The sequence below is a fragment of the Sprattus sprattus genome (genome assembly GCF_963457725.1).
Source record: "Sprattus sprattus genome assembly, chromosome: 10".
Lineage (NCBI taxonomy): Eukaryota > Metazoa > Chordata > Actinopteri > Clupeiformes > Clupeidae > Sprattus > Sprattus sprattus.
Window position 1 is genome coordinate 11405372 of NC_137908.1, and position 22302 is coordinate 11427673.

General features: G+C 44.6%; 1 protein-coding gene across 1 annotated transcript in view; it reads right to left on the reverse strand.

Annotated features, from left to right (window-relative positions):
- The window catches only part of dlgap4b (discs, large homolog-associated protein 4b), a gene marked incomplete at its 5' end in the record, with an annotated part of 37282 nt that extends 15245 nt beyond the window's left edge, over positions 1-22037 (reverse strand). The window contains 6 exons of the mRNA XM_080845748.1: positions 12513-12789; positions 15490-15637; positions 16816-16905; positions 19391-19617; positions 20536-21365; positions 21605-22037. Coding sequence (XP_080701874.1) covers positions 12513-12789; positions 15490-15637; positions 16816-16905; positions 19391-19617; positions 20536-21365; positions 21605-22037 — 2005 coding nt within the window. The remainder of the gene's footprint in view (positions 1-12512; positions 12790-15489; positions 15638-16815; positions 16906-19390; positions 19618-20535; positions 21366-21604) is intronic.
- Between the last annotated feature and the right edge of the window lie 265 nt (positions 22038-22302).

The window sequence follows — 22302 nt, forward strand, 5'->3', positions numbered from 1 at the left end:
ATTTGAGATCATGCCCCAGTTGTGCTATGGGATTAAGATCTGGAGTCATCTCGGACACTTCAGAACTCTCCAGTGCTTTGTCTTAACCATTTCTGGGTACTTTTTGAAGTGTGCTATGGGTCATTGTCCTGCTGGAAGACCCATGTCCTCTGACGGAGACCCAACTTTCTGACACTGGGCCCTACATTGCGCCCAAAAATGATTTGGTAGTCCTCAGATTTCCTGATGCTATGCACATAGTCAAGGCATCAGGTTCCAGAAGCAGCAAAGCAACTCCAAAACATCGGTCCAGCTCCACCATATTAGCCTGTAGGGACCGTGTTCTTTTCTTTGAAGGCCTCATTTCGTTGTCTGTAAACTACTTTACCAAAAAGTTCTACTTTGGTCTCATCTATCTACAGGACGTTCTCCCAGAATGATTTTGGCTTCCCCAAGAAAGTTGTGTCAAACTCAAGTCTGGCTTTTTTAGGTCTCTGTGTCAGCAGTGGGGTCCTCTGGGTCTCCTACCATAGCATCCCATTTCATTCAAATGGCGACGGATAGTGCAAGCTGACACCGTTGTACCCTTTGTCTGCAGGGTAGCTTGAATTTATTTGGAAGTTGTTCTAGGTTATTTATCCACCATTCAAACAATCTTTTGTTGCATTCTGTCATCAATTTTTCTCTTCCTTCCACATCCAGGGAGGTTAGTGACAATGCCATGGGCTGTAAACTTGTTGATGACACTGCGCACAGTGGACACAGGAACATTAAGATCTCTGGATATGGACTTGTAGCCTTGAGATTGTCCATGCTTTTCTACAATTTTGGTTCTCAAATCCTCAGACAATTTTTTGCTCTTCTTTCTTTTCCCATGCTCAGCACGGTATACACAGACACACAACACAAAGGTTGAGTCAACTTTGCTCCATTTTAACTGGTTGCAAATGTGATTTCTGTATTACCAGCATCTGTGGCTCGCCAAAGGTGAGTTTAAATAAAGATTAAAGGAGAATTACATGCCTAAAATACAATTATTTCTTAAGGGTGCCAACAATTTTGTCCGCCCCTTTTTTGAGTTTTATGTGGAATAAAGTCAGATTTGGCATTATTTGTCAGATTTTTTGTGTTTTACCAAAGCAAACTAAGTAAATAAACATGTAAATACAAAAGCATTTGTAATTGCAACTCTTTTCTGGGAGTAGTGGTGCATTATCTGACAGAATTGCAAGGGTGCCAACATTTTCGTCCATGACTGTATGTGAGGGGGTAGCTCCATAGACTCTTTGAAACTCTTTGAAACAAAACCAATGCGTATTTACAACAACAGACAAACGGGCTGGCTCAAGCGGACAGGGTGAGTGTCAGTGCAGACTATGACGAAAGTCAGCACTTACACACAACTCATGACAGACAGAGGTGACAAGCTGGCTCCCGTACAAATTCCTGTCTGCGAGCGACATGTGTGTGTGTGTGTGTGTGTGTGTGTGTGCTTGTATAGGCCTACATTCTTTAAGCATGTGTCTGCAAGAATGTTTGTGTTTGTGTGAGAGTGTGTGTGTGTATATGTATGTTTGTGTGTGTGTGAGAGAGTGTGAACATGCTGAAAGGCGTCTCCTTTGTTCCTTCTCACTCCAGCCTTACCGAACGCCTTTTCAGAAGCTCGCTCCAGGCAATACAAAAAATAAATAAAAAATAGCAGACCTCCCACGCGTCCTTCAGTGAGCTGCCCTATCAAGCTTTCTGATGATTACACCAGTGATAAAAACACTCACTCCACTGCAGCTGGACTCAGACAGACTTCCCCTAGACTCATGACTAACTCCTCCAAATCCACTTCATCATGTATGCCAACAGCCATGGCCTCCACAGTAAATAGCGGTTTACAGGACCAAACCCAATGAGTCACCTCGTTATTCTGAGACACATAATTTCCTTTGTCTGGTGACCAATACTATGACCTGCCAATGCCGATGACAGACTTGTTCTAACTAGGTTAATCCACTTAAAAAAAACAAAAACACAGTGGCAGACACTGCCTGTAGCGTAATTCTGTGAGGGCGTGTTGACGTAAGAGGAGGACAGCTAAGAGTCGGGAATCGAAGCGACGGGAATAGACGCAGAGGGATGAGAGGATGGGCCGTGGAAGGGAGGCGTCCATGACGGGCTGCAGGAGAAAAGCCTGAAGAAGCAGCTCAGCTGGCCTCTCCCCTTTGGTCAGCCTTTGCTTCACTTACCTTGTTTTGAGACAAGGCCGAAAAAGTGTTGCCTCTCTTTAGCGTGAATGTGCACGGAGAAATTATTACTGGTCATATGATTTCGCCCTCCAACGCGTTTAAGACAGTGTCACTTTATTCCCAGGCATGTTGCAGTTCACAGGACCCAGATGTTTGGGGTGGGTGGTGGAGGGTCAAGTGAAAATGCTACGGCTTATTAATGCAGCTCTGCTCTCTGAGCCTTCTCTAGCCGCGTCTCCTACTGCCGCTCAAAATCCTATTAAAGCGCAACTCTGCGAACAACAGCAAACAACGGCCAGGACAAACAAGCTCTTTGTTCGCCTAAGGTTTACTCCAGTGGAAGGAATTAGGCCATGGTTTTTTTTTTTTTTCTTTCCCTTCTTCGTAGGCCATTGAGGCTGTCCCCCTTCAGAGTGACTGTGGCATTTTGTTTAGGGTGTGAAAAGAGGACCTTTATGGCCGTCTCCACTCTCAGCCCCTCACAAGGAGAATGAAGGAGAGAAATATCCAGGATTTTTAGGATTCAACTATAAATGGCTCAAGCAGCAACACAGAGCTACAGCCTGATCAGAGAATACAAAAGTTTTCACTATGGAGTATATGCCACAGCATCCGCCTGCCCAATAACTCCCCAACCTCTCAGACAGCTAACAGCACTACACACACACACACACACACACACACACACACAGGCAGAAATGCTGTGCGCAGTGGCTGCATGGCTGTTGACAGCTCTAATGATTACTACATGAGCTGGGACGACATGGTGAAAAGGTCCTGGAATGTCAGCAGCTCTACAGTGGGAGCCAGCCATGTTGTTCGACTGCAGCTGCCCTCGGTGGACGCCAGAGAGCATCTCACACCTGCTCTAAACCGCACATCCTCAATCTCTAACACTCTCTCTCACACTCTCTCTCACACACACACACACACACACACACACACACACACACACACTACAGAAGTCTTCACAACACACACAGACTACAGAAGTATCTTCACCATACACAGATACTCTCATACAGAGACCCCCAGCCCTGCACAGGCCACCACCCTTTCCAGCATGTGCCAAAGACCAGGTTGCCACACCTGCTCTCAGTTGCATGGTGCAGGCTTATCCAGCCATTTGCACACTGTCATAAATCAAATAAAATGGCTTCCCTCCAGGGGATGACCAGGCGAAATGGGACAAGCCCTCTTCTCGCAGCACTGTGTAAGAGCGAGCAGCCAGCTGCTAATAGCAGAGGAGGAGCGCCACCACAAAAGCCATCAAATCCATCAGGCGTATTGAAACTGTCACCATCTCTGAGGCCTGAGTGTGTTGAGTCCAATGTGCTTTTATTGCAACGGTGTGTCATCTGCCAAGTTAAAAACATCCGAGAGCCTAAGACTCTATAGTATGACACACACACACAAACACACACACACACACACACACACACACACACACTATACACAGTTCCAGGGGTGAACATTTTCAGAGATGAAAGTAAAAGAGAAAAACTGGTTTATGATGGCATAGCCATCAATATTTTATGGACTAGATATTACAAAGGTCAACAGTGGAGTGCGCACATCATTGTGAATTTTGCTGCATCATGCCAAGGACCTTAATCCCTGCTGGTCCTATCCGCCCCTATGCTTCTTTCTAGAAGCTTTCAAAACCACAAGGAAGCTTACTGGAGAGAGTTAGCCTATCAGCCGACCGGACAAAGAATGTCTCTGACGTTAGAGAGACCTTCAAGATCTGAGCCGAGTGAACAAAATAACAGACCCTGATTGAAAAGGAGCTTGGTTTCAGAAGAGTCTTCTGGCTAATGACGCAAAACATCTTGAAACTTTTTATTTTTTTATTTTTTGAAATCTCCACAACGACAAGGTCACAGAGTAAGTGACTGGGGAGGCGGAAGTCAGTCACTATCCTCAATCTTATCAACTCTTCCGCATCAGTGAAGTGCTCTTCTCATCCCATTCAGACGGCCCTAATCACTGTTCTCTATCTAATAACAAGGCCCCTGGGGATTCACAGAAAGCCTTCCCCAAATGATGGTGTACTCTGCAGTACTGGGGAGGGAGGGGGATTTAGACTCTTTTTCAAATTTAGGTCACCAACCCTGTGCTAAAGTGGTTTGAAAACCGCTGGTCGTCCCCCCCCCCCCTCACAGACACCAGTTCAATCTGAAAAACAACTAAATAAATGTGTCTTAGTGTGCAAATGCGGAAGCTTGGATTATCGACTTCTTTATCCTAAACCAGCTATAATGGTCGGAGAATTAAGGCTCCATCACAGACGCCATTTAACATCATTACACCCATTCTTTTTTCTACGACATAACTCACGCATCCCAAGGGTAGCCCGTACATTTGATCACAGTTATCAGCATACATTACGGTCATGAACTATCAAACTCGTTAAAGTCTCCGTCAACCCGACCACCAGCTTAATAAAACACACACTGACATCTGCAGCAGGTAGCAGAGCACTTCAGTGTAAAAATGACTCCTTTCACACTTGCTCTGCCTGGCAGCTCACCATAAACAGTCACAGTTTTCAAGTATTTAGTGAAGAGCCCCAAACCAGCCCAGAGATTAGAGGATTAGCTCATGCCTTACCCCATTCTCTTCCAGGGGGTTAAGAGAAGCACATTTCTACGCTACAAACCTGCTGTGTGAATACTATGTGAATATATCGTGACGTCCAAGTGCCTTAAGCCCCATCACATTGTATACATGGTTTACATGCAAATACAGCTTACTGATACTCAGACATCTCTTAAGGTCAAATTCAATTTTTGCTTTTGTCAGGGACTGCCTCAGATAAGACAGACAGGGGTAAGATAAGTATCAACACTTTCACACCATCAAAAGATGACTACAAATTTTCTCGAGCTGTTTGCCAGTGATAAGTGTCTAGTCCAGTGTACAGTTTACTAGCATCTAGCAGAACATACCACATAAGTGTGAATAAATTAATAACCAAGTAAAAACTACTGCTACATGTAAATAACATGTACATAATATGCTGTCCTATACAGGACTTATTTTCCCACAGAAACGACAAGCACTGCAGTTGTATGGGATAATCCACCCTAAGACTTCAACACAAACGTCCTACACAGCCAACTATATGGAGGCATAAGTGGAGGCCTAAGCCTACATGTTGAAAATACATGAATCTCACTGCACGTATTGAACACTTAAAATGACTCAGCTAAACCAGTACTCCATTTAAAGACTACAGTGTTTGGTTTCTGTGAGTTGCAGATAGGCAACATGATACTATTTTCAAGAGATAAACTCACCAACGATATAGTATACATTAAAAAAAAAGGTTTCAATTTTTGCGGTCTCCTGAGGCAGAGGGAAAACGCCATCTTTTGTAAGATGGCTTATGTTCACTAGCAGACAAGGTGTCAGGCATGCCACAATGCTTTATCAGCTTTTTTTGTTAACACTTTAAGCTTGCACTTAAAACAGCGCTGGTAACCATAGAAATGGTGGTTTAATAAATAGAGAAGAGACTTTTGTCCTTTCTGTCTCTCTGACTCTGTCCTTTCCACCCCTTTGTCTCCAACACTCACTCGATCTCGGATGAACTCAGTCATCCTGCAGCAGGGGTCCAAAGCCATGCCAACTGACAGGCAGTGCCTTTAAGTAGAGAGAGAGAGAACGAGAGAGAGATAGAGAGAGTGTGTGCAGCTGATCCTTTTGTGCATTTAAACCACAAATACAGACCCAAGTAGTAACTGGCACACATCCACAGTCCTATTCCCTGCATCAACACCCTCTAATATTCCCACAACTTCCCTGTCTCGTATCGCCAAAAAAACACACAATAAAACACTACTCTACCGTGCACTGATGCTGCACTACACTGCCATCTGTCTCAACTCGAACACACAGAGACAGCACAGACCCACAAGCGCACAACATATGCCTTCTTCCAAAGCATTTCTCCAGAGTCTGTGTGTATCTGTTTATGAATGTAATGGCCACAATCGCTCAGTAGTAGTTATGACATTAACACTACAATGAATAGGATGGGAATCCCTCTTGTAAATAGCAAATGTTTTGCTGTTACTTTGGCAAAACCGCATTTTACTTTTTCCACAATAACTTATCTGGCAAAGCGAGCCTCTATTGCAAGGTGCAAATGATGAGTCAAAATCCTATCCAGGATTCACTCTATTGGCTTCTTCAAATAACTTCAGGGATCTTGCATTTTCTGGACAATGGCGTGACAAATTTAGCACTACCACGTTATTTTATATAGGATGTTTGCACCATTGACTTACATTTAAGCAAGAGGCTCTCTTGCGCTCATCTCCTGTTCAGCTCTGCAGGTTTTTAAGGGCAATCTGCCCCTAAGTACGTACCGGCATCTCCTTAATGCCCCTCAGAACAAATTAAATATTGAGCAAACTCTAACTTCTAGTGTGTGCTCAAGTAGACTGCTAATAACATAGTCACAACATATAGTATCCAGTTTCATAACTCAGCAACTGCGCTACCATGGTGACTCAAGGCGTCACGTAAGCTGCTACCTCTAGTTTGCGTCGGTCAAGCTGTTACCCTCGGAGCACATGTTTAGTTACTATATGTTGTGACTATGTTATTAGCAGTCTACTTGAGCACACACTAGAAGTTAGAGTTTGCTCAATATTTAATTTGTTCTGAGGGGCATTAAGGAGATGCCGGTACGTACTTAGGGGCAGATTGCCCTTAAAAACCTGCAGAGCTGAACAGGAGATGAGCGCAAGAGAGCCTCTTGGGGAACTAATGCTCTTCTGGTAAGCTACTAATGGTGGGCGGAATCCACAATATACCCAACATCTTCCTGAGGTGTCTCCAACCTAGGCATCAAACTGCTGATATTGCATGCTTTAAGGTCCTACACAGATCATATTAAGCACACGCTCTAATACAAAATTGATTTAAGTATTTCAGCATGCAACGCTGAAGATTATTGTTTCAAACAGAATATCCATATACCGTCTTCTTCCAACATGCTACAATGACCACAGGGAGGGTCCTGTGGAAGAGGAGACCTCCTAGGGTTGCAAAATTCTTAGTGGATCTGGCTCACCTTTTAAATGCCTCTTTTGTAGAGATATTTTTGTCCCTTTGAACTTTGTCAGGGAGATATCTAATCAGAAATCCATTACAAACAGCGGTGATGAACACATGCACTTTTTAACAAAGAAATCACATTTAAACTACAAGTATAGTGACTTAGATACTTGCTATACTAAATACTCACGAATGGAAAGTTCATCTATGCTGTGAACTATTGCACATCTCCAGATTAGCTACTTGGCCACGCTACATGAGTCATTGGAGGCAACTCAGCGTCGCTGTTGGCAACAAGAATAACCTTACTTGTAGAAAAACTGAGACCATTTCATTATGTAGGGTCGCTATGAAACAAAACACACAGACAACCATTTTCGTTGTCCTTTTCCAGTTCTCGTGGACACTGCTTACAACTAATAAGCTTCACAGGAAAGTGCAGTGTTACAAAGTAGCCAACTAAGGATATTGATTTGCAATGGGCACACAATCCAACGCACTCGTTAACAATCATCCAACACCAAGCTTAGTTATTCAAATCGTTCATACAAAGAACATTAATGTATTCGTTTGGTATTGTCGTGAACAAAGCTCATGCAATTTAGAGTAACTGCCAAAGTCCAAATAAGAGAATCGGTTCATTAGCCACCAGGAAACAAGTTTTTAAACTCAAATGGAAACAAAACGCAAATCCCAGGCAGGTGAGATATGTTATGTTTAGCCTCCTCATCTGGGAAAGGTCCTCAAGTGCAAAATACATTAACTAAAAAAGGTAACATGGTCATTAAAAGGATACTGCTCATTCGATACACTCACCATGCTGTGCCGGCACCCTTTATTTATCGTTAGACCAAAATAACGCTCACGGAATCCATTTACGTAACTTCTACAGAAAAGCGTTCTGTTCTCGTTAATATTATTCGTTACTGTTAAAAGCCACGGGTGTCCCGTCGCTGGTATGCTTTGTTGAGTCGAGGAGAACAGACTTCTGTCTCTTTATTGCCGGGTGTAGGGTGCCGTAGGACTAAACGAGGCGTGGCGCCGAGAGAAGAGAGCGCCGCTAAGTGGCTAGCGTTGGGCACTGGGTCAAGTGGGTGCCAACAATATTAATCCGCACAAATAACGACAGTATATCATCCAAAACAGTGGTTAGTTCGTGACCTTGACCCTGTTATAACGCCCGCTAGCTAGGTGACTGAATTGTGTTTGTTTGCCGTTTAACTGACCACTGGCTAGTATTGTCCTCTTTTTCTGTTTTTAAGCGATAACTCAGTGACAGTGAAACTGAAGTTGCCTACTTGTGTTATGGGATCCACAAGCAGAAGTGCTTAAGCTAACACGCTAGCATCTAATGCCTTCTATTAGCCGGGTGGCAGCACGTTTCATCTCATTCTCTAACGAGGTGCTTACAACCACTACCTTGCTTCCTTAATGACAACTGAAGCAAATCAGCTTCTACGGTTAGCTGTATTAGGTCAGACTCTGCAAGGTAAACAACATAAATACCTTTACGAATGCAACATGATTTAGAAACTGTTCTTAGAGAAACACAACAATGTCAACTGACATTAACGAACGAGCAGCAGGTACTTGTTTGAGCCTGGAAAGTAGAGACATCTGTCACGAGCTAAATAGCCACCGAGGCTGAATGAGTGTATTAGGGCTGCGGAGGCGATTACCGATTAATAGGTACAAACAATAGAGTGGGTTGCTAGTAGCAGCCTAAATGGTAACGTTACCAGCATCATTTAGCCACTGGAGGCGGGGAATTTACCAAATCCAAGAAATTTCCTCTCCACGTTGTCTGATGATCAGATACGGCTGTGAAATCTCTTCATTCTTTCGCGGGTCGATTTAATTGCCCCTTCGATCTCACACCCAAAACATGTCTGCGTTTCCAGAATATGCAGGGATTATTTTCAGATGTAATACTGCCATTAATCGTTATTTCCGACACATCTTGGTCACCGTGGTACACGTCGCGGAAAGAAAGGATCCTGATGGATACGCCCTCCATTGCATTTATTGGAGTAATGTTTTGAAGAATTAACAGCAGGCTAGAATCCAATTGGATCATCGGGCTTTCTGTCACCATAAATCGCGTTTCTGATTCGTTGACAGTATGATTGACCCTGCCTTAAAAGCTGCCATGGTCGATGCAACACCCATGTAATACCGTTAAACCCGCCCTGTCTGACGTGACTGTGTATGTGGGAGCGTGCGTGCTCGTGATTCGGTGTGCGCGTGCGTGTCTGCATGTCGGAGACAGAGAGTAGGGAGGGAAGCAGGGAGGGAGGGGAGAGGACATGCTAGCCTTGTGGGAAACACACACGTACACTTCACCTTCACACTTTAATGCTTTACAACTACAATAAAACATAAGCACAGTTATGTTATTTCTCTCCCATATATAAGAACAAATGTGGAATAATGTAATTCTTTTAAGCTTTCAGACAAACCACATTGTTTTTGAGTCTCTCTCTCTCTCTATCTTGCACACAGATACACACATGCAGACACGCTCACACACACACCATTTACCATGTTCGGGTCTCTGCTCATCTGGTATCAAACACTCTGCTCATCCGGTATCAGACTTACCGCTTAAATAATCAGAATAGAAAGAAGCATCCGCACAAATAAAAAATTGATTTAAGTATTTCAGCATGCAACGCTGAAGATTATTGTTTCAAGAGAAGTGTACTGAGTTCCATTCTGAATAATCTTTACCATGATACTGTCTTGCAAAATTGTACAACTTGATGGACTTGGAGACTTCAGGAAACAAAGGAAAAAATCAGGAAACAAGGCTTTATTCTTTACAATGGTGTGCACTAAGATACACCAGCTTCTTTGAATACGCCAGAGAAAGTTTCAGTTTGTGAAGTATCCAGGTGGAGGGTGGCACTAAAAAAAATCACTTGGCCCACCTTACATTGGTCACTCTGAGCCAAAAGAATCTCCAGCCTACCCTAATCAATGCTATCCTGGCAATTTAACTAATGACGTATAGAATGCACTCAGTCGGCGTAACTTTGACACTCTGACACCCTGAAACATTCCATTCTCCTTATCCCTAAGTCGCACAGTCACACACACATGTAAGGACCAGCAACAGTTCCTCAGAACGTACATTCTAACTCTAATAAACAACAGGGCATAACATCATAGGAATATGGGAAGCTGACGACATTAAGTCTGATTTGGACCTCCTTCAAACTGGATATGCAGAAAACAGAATAGAAAATGTAAGAATTTCAGCGGTCAAAGCTCTACCAGTTTATCATCATAATCAGTTTCAGTTCCCCACAGCAGGTTAAAGCAACACATTCAGGATCACAAACAACTTCATTCACTCATCAGATAGGAGTTTAGTTTCTTTAGCTGAGGCAACACTTACTTTTTTATTCACCAATTAACAACCTAGGCTACAGAATCCCACAGTGAGAGAGGCCACTGTGAGCATAATGTTTTCTCAATGTTATATGTGTGTGCATGTTTTCCTTTATTGTACCCTTGTACAATAGACCATTTGCCCTCAACAGTTTTCTTAAAGTTCTTAAACTTATTACAATACCATGAGTCGCTAGAGTTGCCAATATTTGATTGTAGGTCATCCCCAAACCAAAAAAGTACATCCAAATCAGATCCATGTTTCATGATATGAAAAAATCGGTAATAAATGGGTAATAAATAAGTACATTAGACAAAATCTACATTAGAGACTTTGTTTAAAATCTTAATGCTACAAGACATAGGCCTGCTGTATTCTGTGCTCACTAAACAGTGTTCCCAATGGTTTACTACTATAAAGCAAATATTGCAATCTTAATACTACAAGACATAGGCCTGCTGTATTCTGTGCTCACTAAACAGTGCTCCCAATGGTTTACTACTATAAAGCAAATATTGCACACACCATTAAAGATCTTTGTGCGCATATTTCATAAATTGTGTTTTAGTAGATCGAGCTACTTTGTACAGAGCAAAGACATTTTTTTAAAGGCTTTTGGGCTACGCACATTAGTTTACACTGGGGAAATGTATCATATACCAATGTGTGGTAGTATTTAAGAGGAAAAGTAATCCATCTATTTTTTTTTCTCTACTGCATCTCTGGTAATTGGAAATGGCTTTTGTCTCTGCTAACTACCATAATTAACTCTCTGGGCTCAAAGAGATACACAGTCACGCAGCGTGCTGCAGTATGAGGTATGCAGAACATTCAATTTCAGTGAAGGATTTTCTCCACAAAATCTTCAGTGAACCTGAATCAGGATTTCTAGTATTTCAAGACAGCCTGTGTAACAAGACCACAACAAAACTTTTATTGACTGCTGTAGGATTTAGGTGTTTTTCATATACTTTCAACTAGTATGAATCCTCCCTCACAAGAATGTTTCACATTCTCACCACCTTCATTAACTCACAAATGGTCATTACTCCCTGTCTTTCGACATTCACACCTTTTCATATATAGGTAGACCCCATGCCCAGCATGCAATCCAACACCGGAACCAGACCACAGACACACCCATTATGCTAAGATGTGTATTTTTATTGACAATAACTAAAATGTTACTTGTATGCTGAGTGTGTTGTGTTAAAGTGTGGTGAGAGAACGAAGCAAGGAGTATTGAGGAGACATTAAAGCCTTTGAAGACAAGGCCAACAAGGAAAGAAACTACACTATGGATATCTCCTAATATCTCCTTCTCTCTCTCCATCGTAGCGTGTTGTGTGTGTTCGAGGTCTGCTACGGAGAGTTAACCGACACCCTACCCATTAGATCTGCATTCAATAGAGTTCTTTGCTAAAATCACGCAACCGCAACTAACGTCAGAGTTAAAATAGAGGTCTGTTATATTATAATATAAAAGTGGTGTTTTCACAGGAAATCTGTTCTGCATTTCCATCCAGCCCAACAATTTCTTTCACTACATATACAGTGAACTGTCTTTCACAGATCCATTTCACAGGGTCATTTCATTTCATTTCGTCATTTAGCAGACGCGTTTATCCAAAGCAACTTACAAGGATGTATACACATTTTACATTTAACACTGATGGCACACTGCAAATCAGGAGCAATTAGGGGTTCAGTGTCTTGCTCAAGGACACTCCGACAGGGAATCAAACTAGCAACCTTCTGATTACTCAACGACTTCTCTACCCCCTGTACCACTGTCGCCCCAGTGTCCCAGAGTTCCACTGGATTGTACTCACCAGTGCTGGAGCTATAGGTCCGTACGGTGGTGGCAGTTGGGGGTGGCGAATCCGAGTCCACTGAGGCTGTGTCGTCGTCCTGGGAACAGCCAGCCTGGATTGCCCGGAGGTAACTATGGCTACGGGAGCGGAAGCACGTGGGCATGGGCAGATCCGGTGGCTCCTCTGGCCGTGAATGTGAGCGAGCTTGACCGTGGTAGTGGGGTAGTGGGGTCTCTCCGCCAAACTCCGAAAAGGACTCCTCACCATAACGGTGGCCCATCTCCAGGTCGCGCACCTGGAGGGATAGTGACAGGTTAGCATGGGTGACTAGGTTGGGGTGGGTCTTGAAGCTGACATGGCAGGAGCTGGCTGCGTAGCAGGCACAGTGGTGCATGATGGCTACTACTGCTTTGCCTCTGCACTGTATCGAGCTCCTTAGGGCAACTAACTGCAGTACATGCCAGAGCTGACACTGCTCTGCTCTCTACTCTGATCTGCCGGGATGGGGGAAGGGGCTGGCCATGAAAACTCTTTGGGCACTTAAAACCAGAAACAGGTGTATCCTTATGAGGACTCCCAATGTTCTGAAAGTCACTAAGCTGCTGGTTGCACTTCAAGTGTGCACACATATCTAAAATTGAATCACAATCACCTAAGACAATAAAATAGCCTTTTTCAATCAATCAATCAATCAATGTATATGTGTATGTGTTTTAGTCAGTCTTATGTCCTATGAATGTGCCTGCCTGTTTGGGTTGTGTGGGTGTATATGTGTGAGGGTGTGTGACATTGCCCTTGGTTCGCCTGCGGGGAGCATTTGATGTGGGTGCCATAAATAAGGCGTAATGGCCACATGGCAAAGATGATCCGGAGGAGAGCGCCTCTTAATTAGGCTGGCAGAAGTATAATGGATGAAGTGGACCATGTCATGGCGTTATAGCTAGGCAGATGACATTAATGTATACTGGTAATGTATTAAATAAATACAAGTCATTATTAGACTGCAAATAAAAAATATCTAGCAGGGGAAAACAACACCATTAAAAATACAAGTTGTTATAGTATGAAAGAGTAAGAGAAATGCTTGCATATTACAGATTGTTCCTTCTTATTACCCCCAAAAGGTCATTACCCCAAAAGGGGACTGGGAGAACTGTCTGAGTGGAAGCGTTTTTATGACTCACCCAAGTAAAATTGTAGTTAGTGTGATGAGCCCCACACCAATTATGCATTTAATACAGATTCATGTCAGATGGGCACTGCACTTAGAACTATTAAAATAATCTTTACAGGTCTTTTGGGATGACCTGAAGATATCTGATAGAGCCCTTGTAATTACAGTTTATCTGAAGGAGAGGCGTAGGTTTCTACAGAGGATCAGTTGTAGAGATGGACAAGCCTAGCAGGAGATAACACCCATGCTGAGCCAGAGAACGAAGGCTCACTGATTACACTGGGTGATACTAGATTGCATGGGGGACAGCTAAGATACTGAAGAAAAAAACACGGATCTAGAGGACGATAGAAGTAAGGGAAGAAAGGGATGAAAAATATATTGGGCAGAATATAAGGAAAGGCAGTGAAAACAGAATTTCATAACAGGTCACAATTGGACAAGTTTGCGGCTGGCTCAGAGAAAAAAAAAGAGACCAAAAACAGTTGGAGAACTCTGCTTTGGGCGAGTGTTCAAGCATCGCCTATACATTTAATTAAGCAACTTGGATACATGATATAATGACATTGACAGAAGCTTCGGAGTGTAATAATGTTGCACACATCTATCTGTGAGATCTGGTATTGTTTTTTCACAAGAGATGATATGCAAACATTACATAACATGTGAGCAGTGCCTGAAAATGTAGCTGTGCTGTGAATTCCTAAGGCCCTGTCCAGCAGCACAGCGGATTCAGCTGTCAGATGTCATCATGTCACAAACAGAAAGACTGCCACACTGGAGTTCAGTACAAACAGTTCTGAACAGTACATAGTACTGCAGTGTTTCTTCATTTATAAAAATAACATCAAATAGCTATGATCAAGGTTCAGGAGAAATCCAACATATCAAAGGGCGACCATGAATGATCCAACTGTACTTGTTTGCCCTTGACAGATGCTGAGCCAGGGACCATTTGAAAGGGACTGGGGAAGGATGTAATATGATTTGTAATCACCACGACAACCCTGTTGATGAAAGGTTAATGGTTTCCACGGTGAGGATGAATGGGGCTTTCAATCTGCCGGTGTCACTCTTGTGATGGCTCCAACCAGTAGTCTTTAAGATCTGAGCGGCATTTCATTCACCGGCCTTAATTTATCTCATCCACACCTCTTTATCTGCCCTATAATCATTTGTTAGCCTTGGAAAAATATCATGGATAATGAACAGTGTTGAAAATGAAGCTGGTTCATTTAGAGGATTTCTTGGCTTATCCATAATGACTGGTATGCAGATTCAAACATCTGTGTCTTTAGAGGCAGAAGTTTCTCTGTCACAGAGGACAGCATCATGTCTCGTGACACATGCTTACAATATCAACAAGTGGGTAAACACTAGCTTTCATGGTGGATTTTAAGGTTGGATATTAATCTTAATGGTAAAAACTAAAAGTGATTGGTTTTGGTTTTGGTTTTTTAACATATAAAAAAATAACAAAATGGGCTCTAATATGAGGGTGGTAGAAGGCAATGCCACAATACTGTTCACATGTATCCAAATACTCCTGATGGTCAAGTGGACTAAGAGTGGGCACACACACTTTATTCTAAGAGTGGGCACACACACACTGTATCAGAGGTGCACACACACTGTATTCTTAGAGGTGCACACACACTGTGTTCGTAGAGGTAAAGGCAGGTGAAGGATAGCATGCTATGTGTCTAGGCGTCCACCTTATGTACAGGAGTGTTGGTATTCACACAGGGGTTGTTGGCACATTGATGTCACTTTCTTGCTCTCAAAACACAGTATGTCTGGTGCACTGAGTTGACCTCTGACCTGGCTCATGCAGCTGCTGCGGCCTAGAGTGTTGCAGCCCTGGCTGAAGTCGTCATCGTCCCAACGGGGGAAAGGAGACGACCCCCCAATACAGTCCAGGTTATCCAGACTACGATTCCCAGAGAGCTCTCTAAGAGAAGGAAGACAACTGAGAGAGGAGTGGGAAGGACAAAACAGAGAAGGGGGTAGAGGGAAAAGATACCAGGATATGGAGAGAGGGAGGGGGAGAGAGAGAGAAAGTAGAGTTAGGCCAGATCTCTTCATAAACCCACTTGTTGACCAGTGCTGAACCACGAGAGCATGCAAAGCGAACAACCACAGGGAAAGCCACTGAATGTGAGAAGCTCGGTTCCAAGCAGTGAAAATAAGGAGAGTGGGGAAACTGAATGCCGTAGAATGAGGATGAAGAGGATGATATTAACTCTGGTGTTGCACTGCAGTCTGAGAAGAGATGAGTCCCCTGAGAAAAAGGAAGATATTTTATCAAGTGAAGAATGAAGCAGAAGCTTGAGTACCAAATCCTCCTACCTATTCATCCATCCATCCATCTATCTATCTATCCATCCATTCAGCCCCCAATCCATCCATCCAACAGTTTAACACACCGTTCAGTCATTCAATTTTGACATTCATCAATTCATCCACACAGTCGACCCATCATCAAGGGATCTTGACTATTAGAGGCTAAAGGCTGGAGACAGGGCAGTGAGAGGCAGTGTGCTTGGCTCCAAATACTTCCTGCCCTCAACAACTGATTTGCCGCTTTCTTAAAAACTGAAAACATGTCTGTCCACAAAACTCTGACTGAATCAGTTGTTCAGGGAATTAAGTAATGGATTACTCGTCACCAAAGAAGATCTCTAAGGGAGACGCTGTGAAGTGATGGCGGTTGCAGCATTATGTGTGACAGTGGACACAGCTGTGGTGAAAAGACAGCACGTTAGCAACCGTAGCATTGATGTTTCAAAGCACATCTCTGTGGAACCCTTTCCAATTAAAATAGAAACAGGAAATTGTTCAATAACAACAGGTAGAATGGAGACTTTTTCGATAACTATAGCAGGTTTCTATCCAACCAGAATTAGCTTTATCAGAGAATAGACTTAATCAGTGTTTAATCAGGGCCACTGCCCAGTCAGAGCTGAAGCCAGGGTGTTGTCCATCAGAGCGAGCCAATGTGTGGCATGGTCCAATCAGAGACAACTAACGCAGACCAAAGACCAATCAGAGAGAGAGAGAGAGAGAGAGAGAGAGAGTGAGTCCCCATCTCTGCGTCTCAGGTTGCCCCTGATGAGCCGCACTGTGGGCTGCCACAGAGCCACTGACCTGCCCAGCTGGTGCAGAGACGAGACACTCTGCAGAGGGGACCACAGCGCCTCCAGATCCCCCTGTATCATGGAGAAATCCAGCAGCCGGCTGGAGGGGCGGGGGGGACACAGTTAGGACAGGGACGGGTAACAAGGTCAGGGTAGAGGGTAGGTTGTTTGGGGGGGGGGGGGGGGGGGGGGGGGGTTGCAAGGTTAGAGGGAGGTTGGTGGCATGACAACAGGGTTAGGTTAGAGAAATATGAAGGGGGTTAGGTGATGTTACGTGAGGCAGGTTAGGTCATGTGAGTGACAAGGTCAAGTTCAGTGGGTTATGGTGCCCAGAGGTCCAAGGCGTAAAGGTTAATGATGAGGTTCGGGTTGAAAATAATAACAGGGAATGGATAGCTTGTGGTGGATGAAGGCGTTCATCAGAGAGGCAGAAGGAAATACTCGAAGAGTTTGGTGAAAACAAGATCTTATACATGTTGGATGGAGTGGACATACGGGGTTGGGTCATGAGGTGTGCAGTGGTTGGGTGAAAGATGAGTGAACTGAATGAAGATAGGGGTGGAGAATCAAAAATGAGAAATGAGTACAGTGAGATGGAGGAGAGGAGTCCTGGTAAAACGGCCAGCATATATATAATAGGCAGGGCTTTCCATAGCTCCACACCATTTCAGTTTACAGATATAAAAAGTCTTTTGTAATGCGCTATCCGGCTGCTGCCCACAATTACACTATATTTAATTCCAGGCACTCAAACATTTTCCACATTAGCAATAGCATACCCTATACCCTGAAAACATAGTCACACACTTGTCAGATGACATTAGCACAGATAAATGCTTTGTTGAACCTGGACAGGTTACAACATAGTGTGTAAGCACAGTGGGAACGCCCGTCTCAAGTGTGTCATGCTGCTGCCATCTTGTGTTTCTCCATTGAATTCTACGGGGTGGAGCATCCAGTGAATATGGACCCACAGAGGGAACATCATGAGACTCAAAATGCTTATTTCTTCTGTCATTTACCTTCTATGTTAGCACTTTGAGGTAAATCTATCTATTTAAATGCACACAACTCTCTTTAAGTATCACATTCTATATTCTTTTTTATATTTTTTAAGGATGAAATGCAACTTAGTTTGGATACTCAAACTGTAAGGGTTCATAAGGGGCGAGGGGTCAATATATATATAACTTCTTCCCCTTTATCAGTAATGCACTACTTCTAAATAATAATCCCATTTTTTTGCAACAAAAAAAACTAAAATGACAAATATCGCTTGGATAGGTATCGGACATTTTCCTCCTATTTTTTCCACCTCTAGACAGTCACTTCCTTGATTCACACCTTCACCATTACAGATTGCGTGCTTGGCTCTGTAACAGGCTCCCTGTGTGCGTGTGTGTGTGTGTGTGTGTGATGTGTTTCTGTGTGTACACGTCTGTGTGTGTGCGTGTGTGTGTCTTTGTAAATTGTGAGCTTGTGGCAACCATGTGCTTATGTGGGGGTGGGGTGGGGGGTGTGACTGTTTGTGAGTCGAGGGTGTTACTTTGTATGACCACATTTATAGCACACAACGTGAGTCAACGCAATTCCTTTGCATATGACGTTGTGCAATTTCTTGCCTGCTTGGAAGCATTACAATTTAGCACAGCTAGTATAATTGCTCTAAAATACGGGTCTGACCATATGTTTATGCACAGCATGTAAAGCACTCTGTGAACATGCATGACTACCCTCGAGTGTTCAAACCAAAAGTGCACGTCGGCTCTCTGTAACTATTCTCATGTGTGTAACACTGCATCACAGAAGATAAGAGGTAGAGATTGAGGTAAACATGACTGAGCATTTATCTCCAAAGGGACAAATGTTGCCAGGATGGCACGAGGTTTCGACCTGGGCATTTGAGTAGCATGTGGATGGCAGGGGGAGAAACCAGCAGTGTTTAATCTAATGCATCACTGAGCACAGCTTGCTCTCGCCAAGAGAGCGAGTTTGTGTGTATGTATGTGTGTGTGTGTGTGTTTGTGTGTGTGTGGGTGTGTGTGTGTGTGTGTGTGTGTGTGTGTGTGTGTGTGTGTGTATGTGTGTGTGTACTGTATGGCATGTTAGTAGTTTATTTTTGCCGCTCAGATGTGTTTTGTGAAAACATAGTGTAGCCCATGTGCAGGGTATGGATGAATGCAGTGGTGTGTGCTGTCGTGTGCTGCTCCTGAGGTGTGTGTTTAGAGAGCGTTTTGTTCACTCTCCTGCACTGCGCCCTCTCAGCTGACAGCCTCGCGTGGAATTCCTGACTCTCCCCCTCTGCTTGTTTACAACTAACCCAGCTCTTGGCACATGACACGCACCCTGCAGTGTACACTGTATTTGTGTGTCTGTATCTGTGTGTGTAAGTGTGTATGTGTGTGTGTGTGTGTGTTTGTGTTTGTGTATGTGCACGTGTGTGTGTGTGTGTGTGTGTGTGTGTGTTTGTGTATGTGCACGTGTGTGCTTTTGTGAATTTACTGATGTGTGTGTGTGTGTGAGTGTGTGTGTGTGTTTGTGTGTGTGTGTGTGCGTGCGTGTGAGTGCATACGTGTGTGTCTTACTTTCGCGGTGGGAGCTGGTCACTGAGTGACTGCTGTGTAGCCCTTAGGTAGCTCTGGCGCCGTGAAGCCGTTTTTGGGGAGGGTTTGGGGCTCCCCTCTGAGTCCTCGCTGTCCTCCAGGTCGCCCATGGCCTTGACGTAGCTGCCGCTCCGCATGCGGCGACACGGGATCTCGCCCGGCCCACCGCTGCGACCCAGAGTGCTGTTCCAGTCCCCTCCAGAAGGCGTCTAACCCAAAACAGGACACTCACTAGTAAACATCTCACTGGTCTCAGTTCAGGGCCGGCACAAAATGTGTCCCTTTTCGAAAGTGTTTCAGTTATATTCAAAGGTTATATATTTAAAATATACTACTGTTCTTATAATAGTGGTCACATAATAGAAAGTCAGTAAGTTACTCAAGTTGCCTTGAATAAACATTTGTCATGTGAGTGCCAAACATCTAAATGTAACAAATAACAATGGTGTGTAATGTTTAATACCTATAGTGTTTATGTAATTGCCTAGTTTACCATCATACACATTTTCAAAACAGTATGTGACATGCTACTGTTTATATTAAGTTTACAGGCGAAAACTTTTGCAATCATGCCAAACAAGCAGACTGAAAGTGGAAAACAATTAAACTCGAATGTCCCTCAAAAGAATAAAGGTTCAATGTCTTTTTCTTAATCCTAGAGACATGGCAAACCATATTTAGGTTTCCAAACTGTTGACAAATTAGTTGGCATTACTTTATTACAGGAACACCAATAAAATCAGCAGAATGGAGGATTTAATTATAAATAATTATGTTCATAGTTATACTTGAAAATCTTGTTAATACAATAGTTTTTCTCAGATGGCTCTGCTCAATTAACACTGTCAGCTGGATCAACTTATCAAGGATGAGCCACAAGACCACTTATTTTAGGACCCAAATCACCAAACTCTTTTTGAGTTAGGCACACTGCTAGAGTCTCAATTCATGGCACACCCTGAACTTGTGTTGTATGCATTAGTTATATTTTTGTCTCATATTCCCTTGGCTATAGGCCGACTTAAGTGCCCCACTCTCCCCCTTCTTACTATGCAGCTCAAACCTGAAGTCAGGACTGGAAGGACTGGATTATACTTTACCCTGAGCGCATTACTGGACCAACTCACCCAGCCACGCACCTGTAGGTATTGGCATGCCAAGTCCTGGTGGCATGATTTGGACTTGAGCATGGAGCGGTCCAGCGTCGCCGACCCCTTTTGGACCACCTGCCTCGTCTGGCCTAGAGTCAGTGTGGCCCAGGGACCCCCCCGGCCAAAGTCCCCTCCCGCCACCATCCCCCCTCCCCCTCCCCCTCCCCCTCCCACTCCCACTCCTCGACCGCCCCCGCTCCCGTCTCCACCTCCTCCTCCGGGGCCTGGCAGCGTGGACAACCCCTGGTACTTCAGGTCGTTGTTGCTCTTGGATGGCTTGAGCGAGTGCTCGCTAATGGTGTTGTAGCCGTGCACAAAGTACTTGGAGGTGCCCTGGCTGTCCTGCCCGGGCACCAGGCCTGTGCCCTGCCTGCCCAGAGTCATCATGGCCATGGGGTTGCGGTAGTTGCTGACCTCGTCCAGGTCGTCCGAGCTCCAGTAGCCCGACATGTTGGAGCGTGGCCGACGCTTGGCGGCACTGTCGCTTTTGGTGCCCCGGTCTTTGCTCTTGCTGCGCCGGTGCTTGGCGTCTTCCCCTGATGACGAGCCCCCACCCCCAGAGCTGTTTGCGGAGCGGCCGTTGACGCTGCCCTTCATGCCGGAGCTCTCCAGGGACTGGGACTTGGCGAAGAGCTTCTGGACAGAGTGGACCAGGTAACGGATGCGTCCCGGACTGTCGGTGCGCTGCTGCTTGGCGGCCGCGGCGACAGCGGATGTCCGGTGGAACTGCAGGGTGCTGAAACCATCCCGTTGGCCTTTCTCAAACTGATCTATCAGGTTTGGGGGCAAGCGATTCTTCCCACCACCTGCATCAAAGATTATTGGTAAATTCACTTAACACTGGTAAGCTCATTTGAAAGATGCTAAATTTTAATATTCATTGACATTACAAAGAGCCCTTTTCTGTCAACCATGCAGTCAACGGTATATTTAAATGCAATTTTTACAAATCACCTTCTACTCTCCCATAAACAGTAACCACAGAATGTGAAGAAGTTCAAATGTTTCCATCTATAAAACCCGTAAGAGACTGCAGAACTCTTACCCGAGATGGTAGCCGACCCGCTGGTTATCATGGCCGAACGCCCCATGCCAAGGCCCATGCCCATTCCCATGGAGACAGAGGTGCCCATGGTGCCCGTGCTGATTCCCCCGATGCTGTCTCCGCCCTGCATTGAGGTGGGGGAGAAATCTCCCTGCTCGTAGTGCGAGTTGTAGTGAATGCGTGGGAAGGTGCTGCTGCTGGACAGCTGGCTGTTGAGGGGCATCATGCAGTCGGGCGGCAGGCCGCCAGGCACCGGCGTGGTGGAGAACTGGTGCGGGTCCAGGGTGCCATAGTGGTCCATGGCTGTGGGGCTGAGCAGGTACGGGCTGCGGGGGAGCGTGGCAGGCGGGTAGTGGGGCTCGGGAGGGCCTGAGGACGGGTCACAGGAATCGGACAGGTGGCGCGCACGCTGCTGGGGTCCGTACCCTTTCATGATGGCCTGGGGGGACCCCGCTTAGAACATTGCCCTGCCAGGGAGAGATGACTGCCCTGGAGGGAGCATCCTGGAGACACAGAGGGGCAGGGAGAAGAAAGGAGGGCAATTAGAAAACATCTGGAGGCATTACAGGTATTAGATTGTATCTGAAAGCTTTCTACAATTAGCAGCTGTTGTTATTGTTAATTTGATGAGAGGGGATTGAAAAGGATGTTCACAAATAGACCTACACACACACACAAACACACTCACACATGATCAC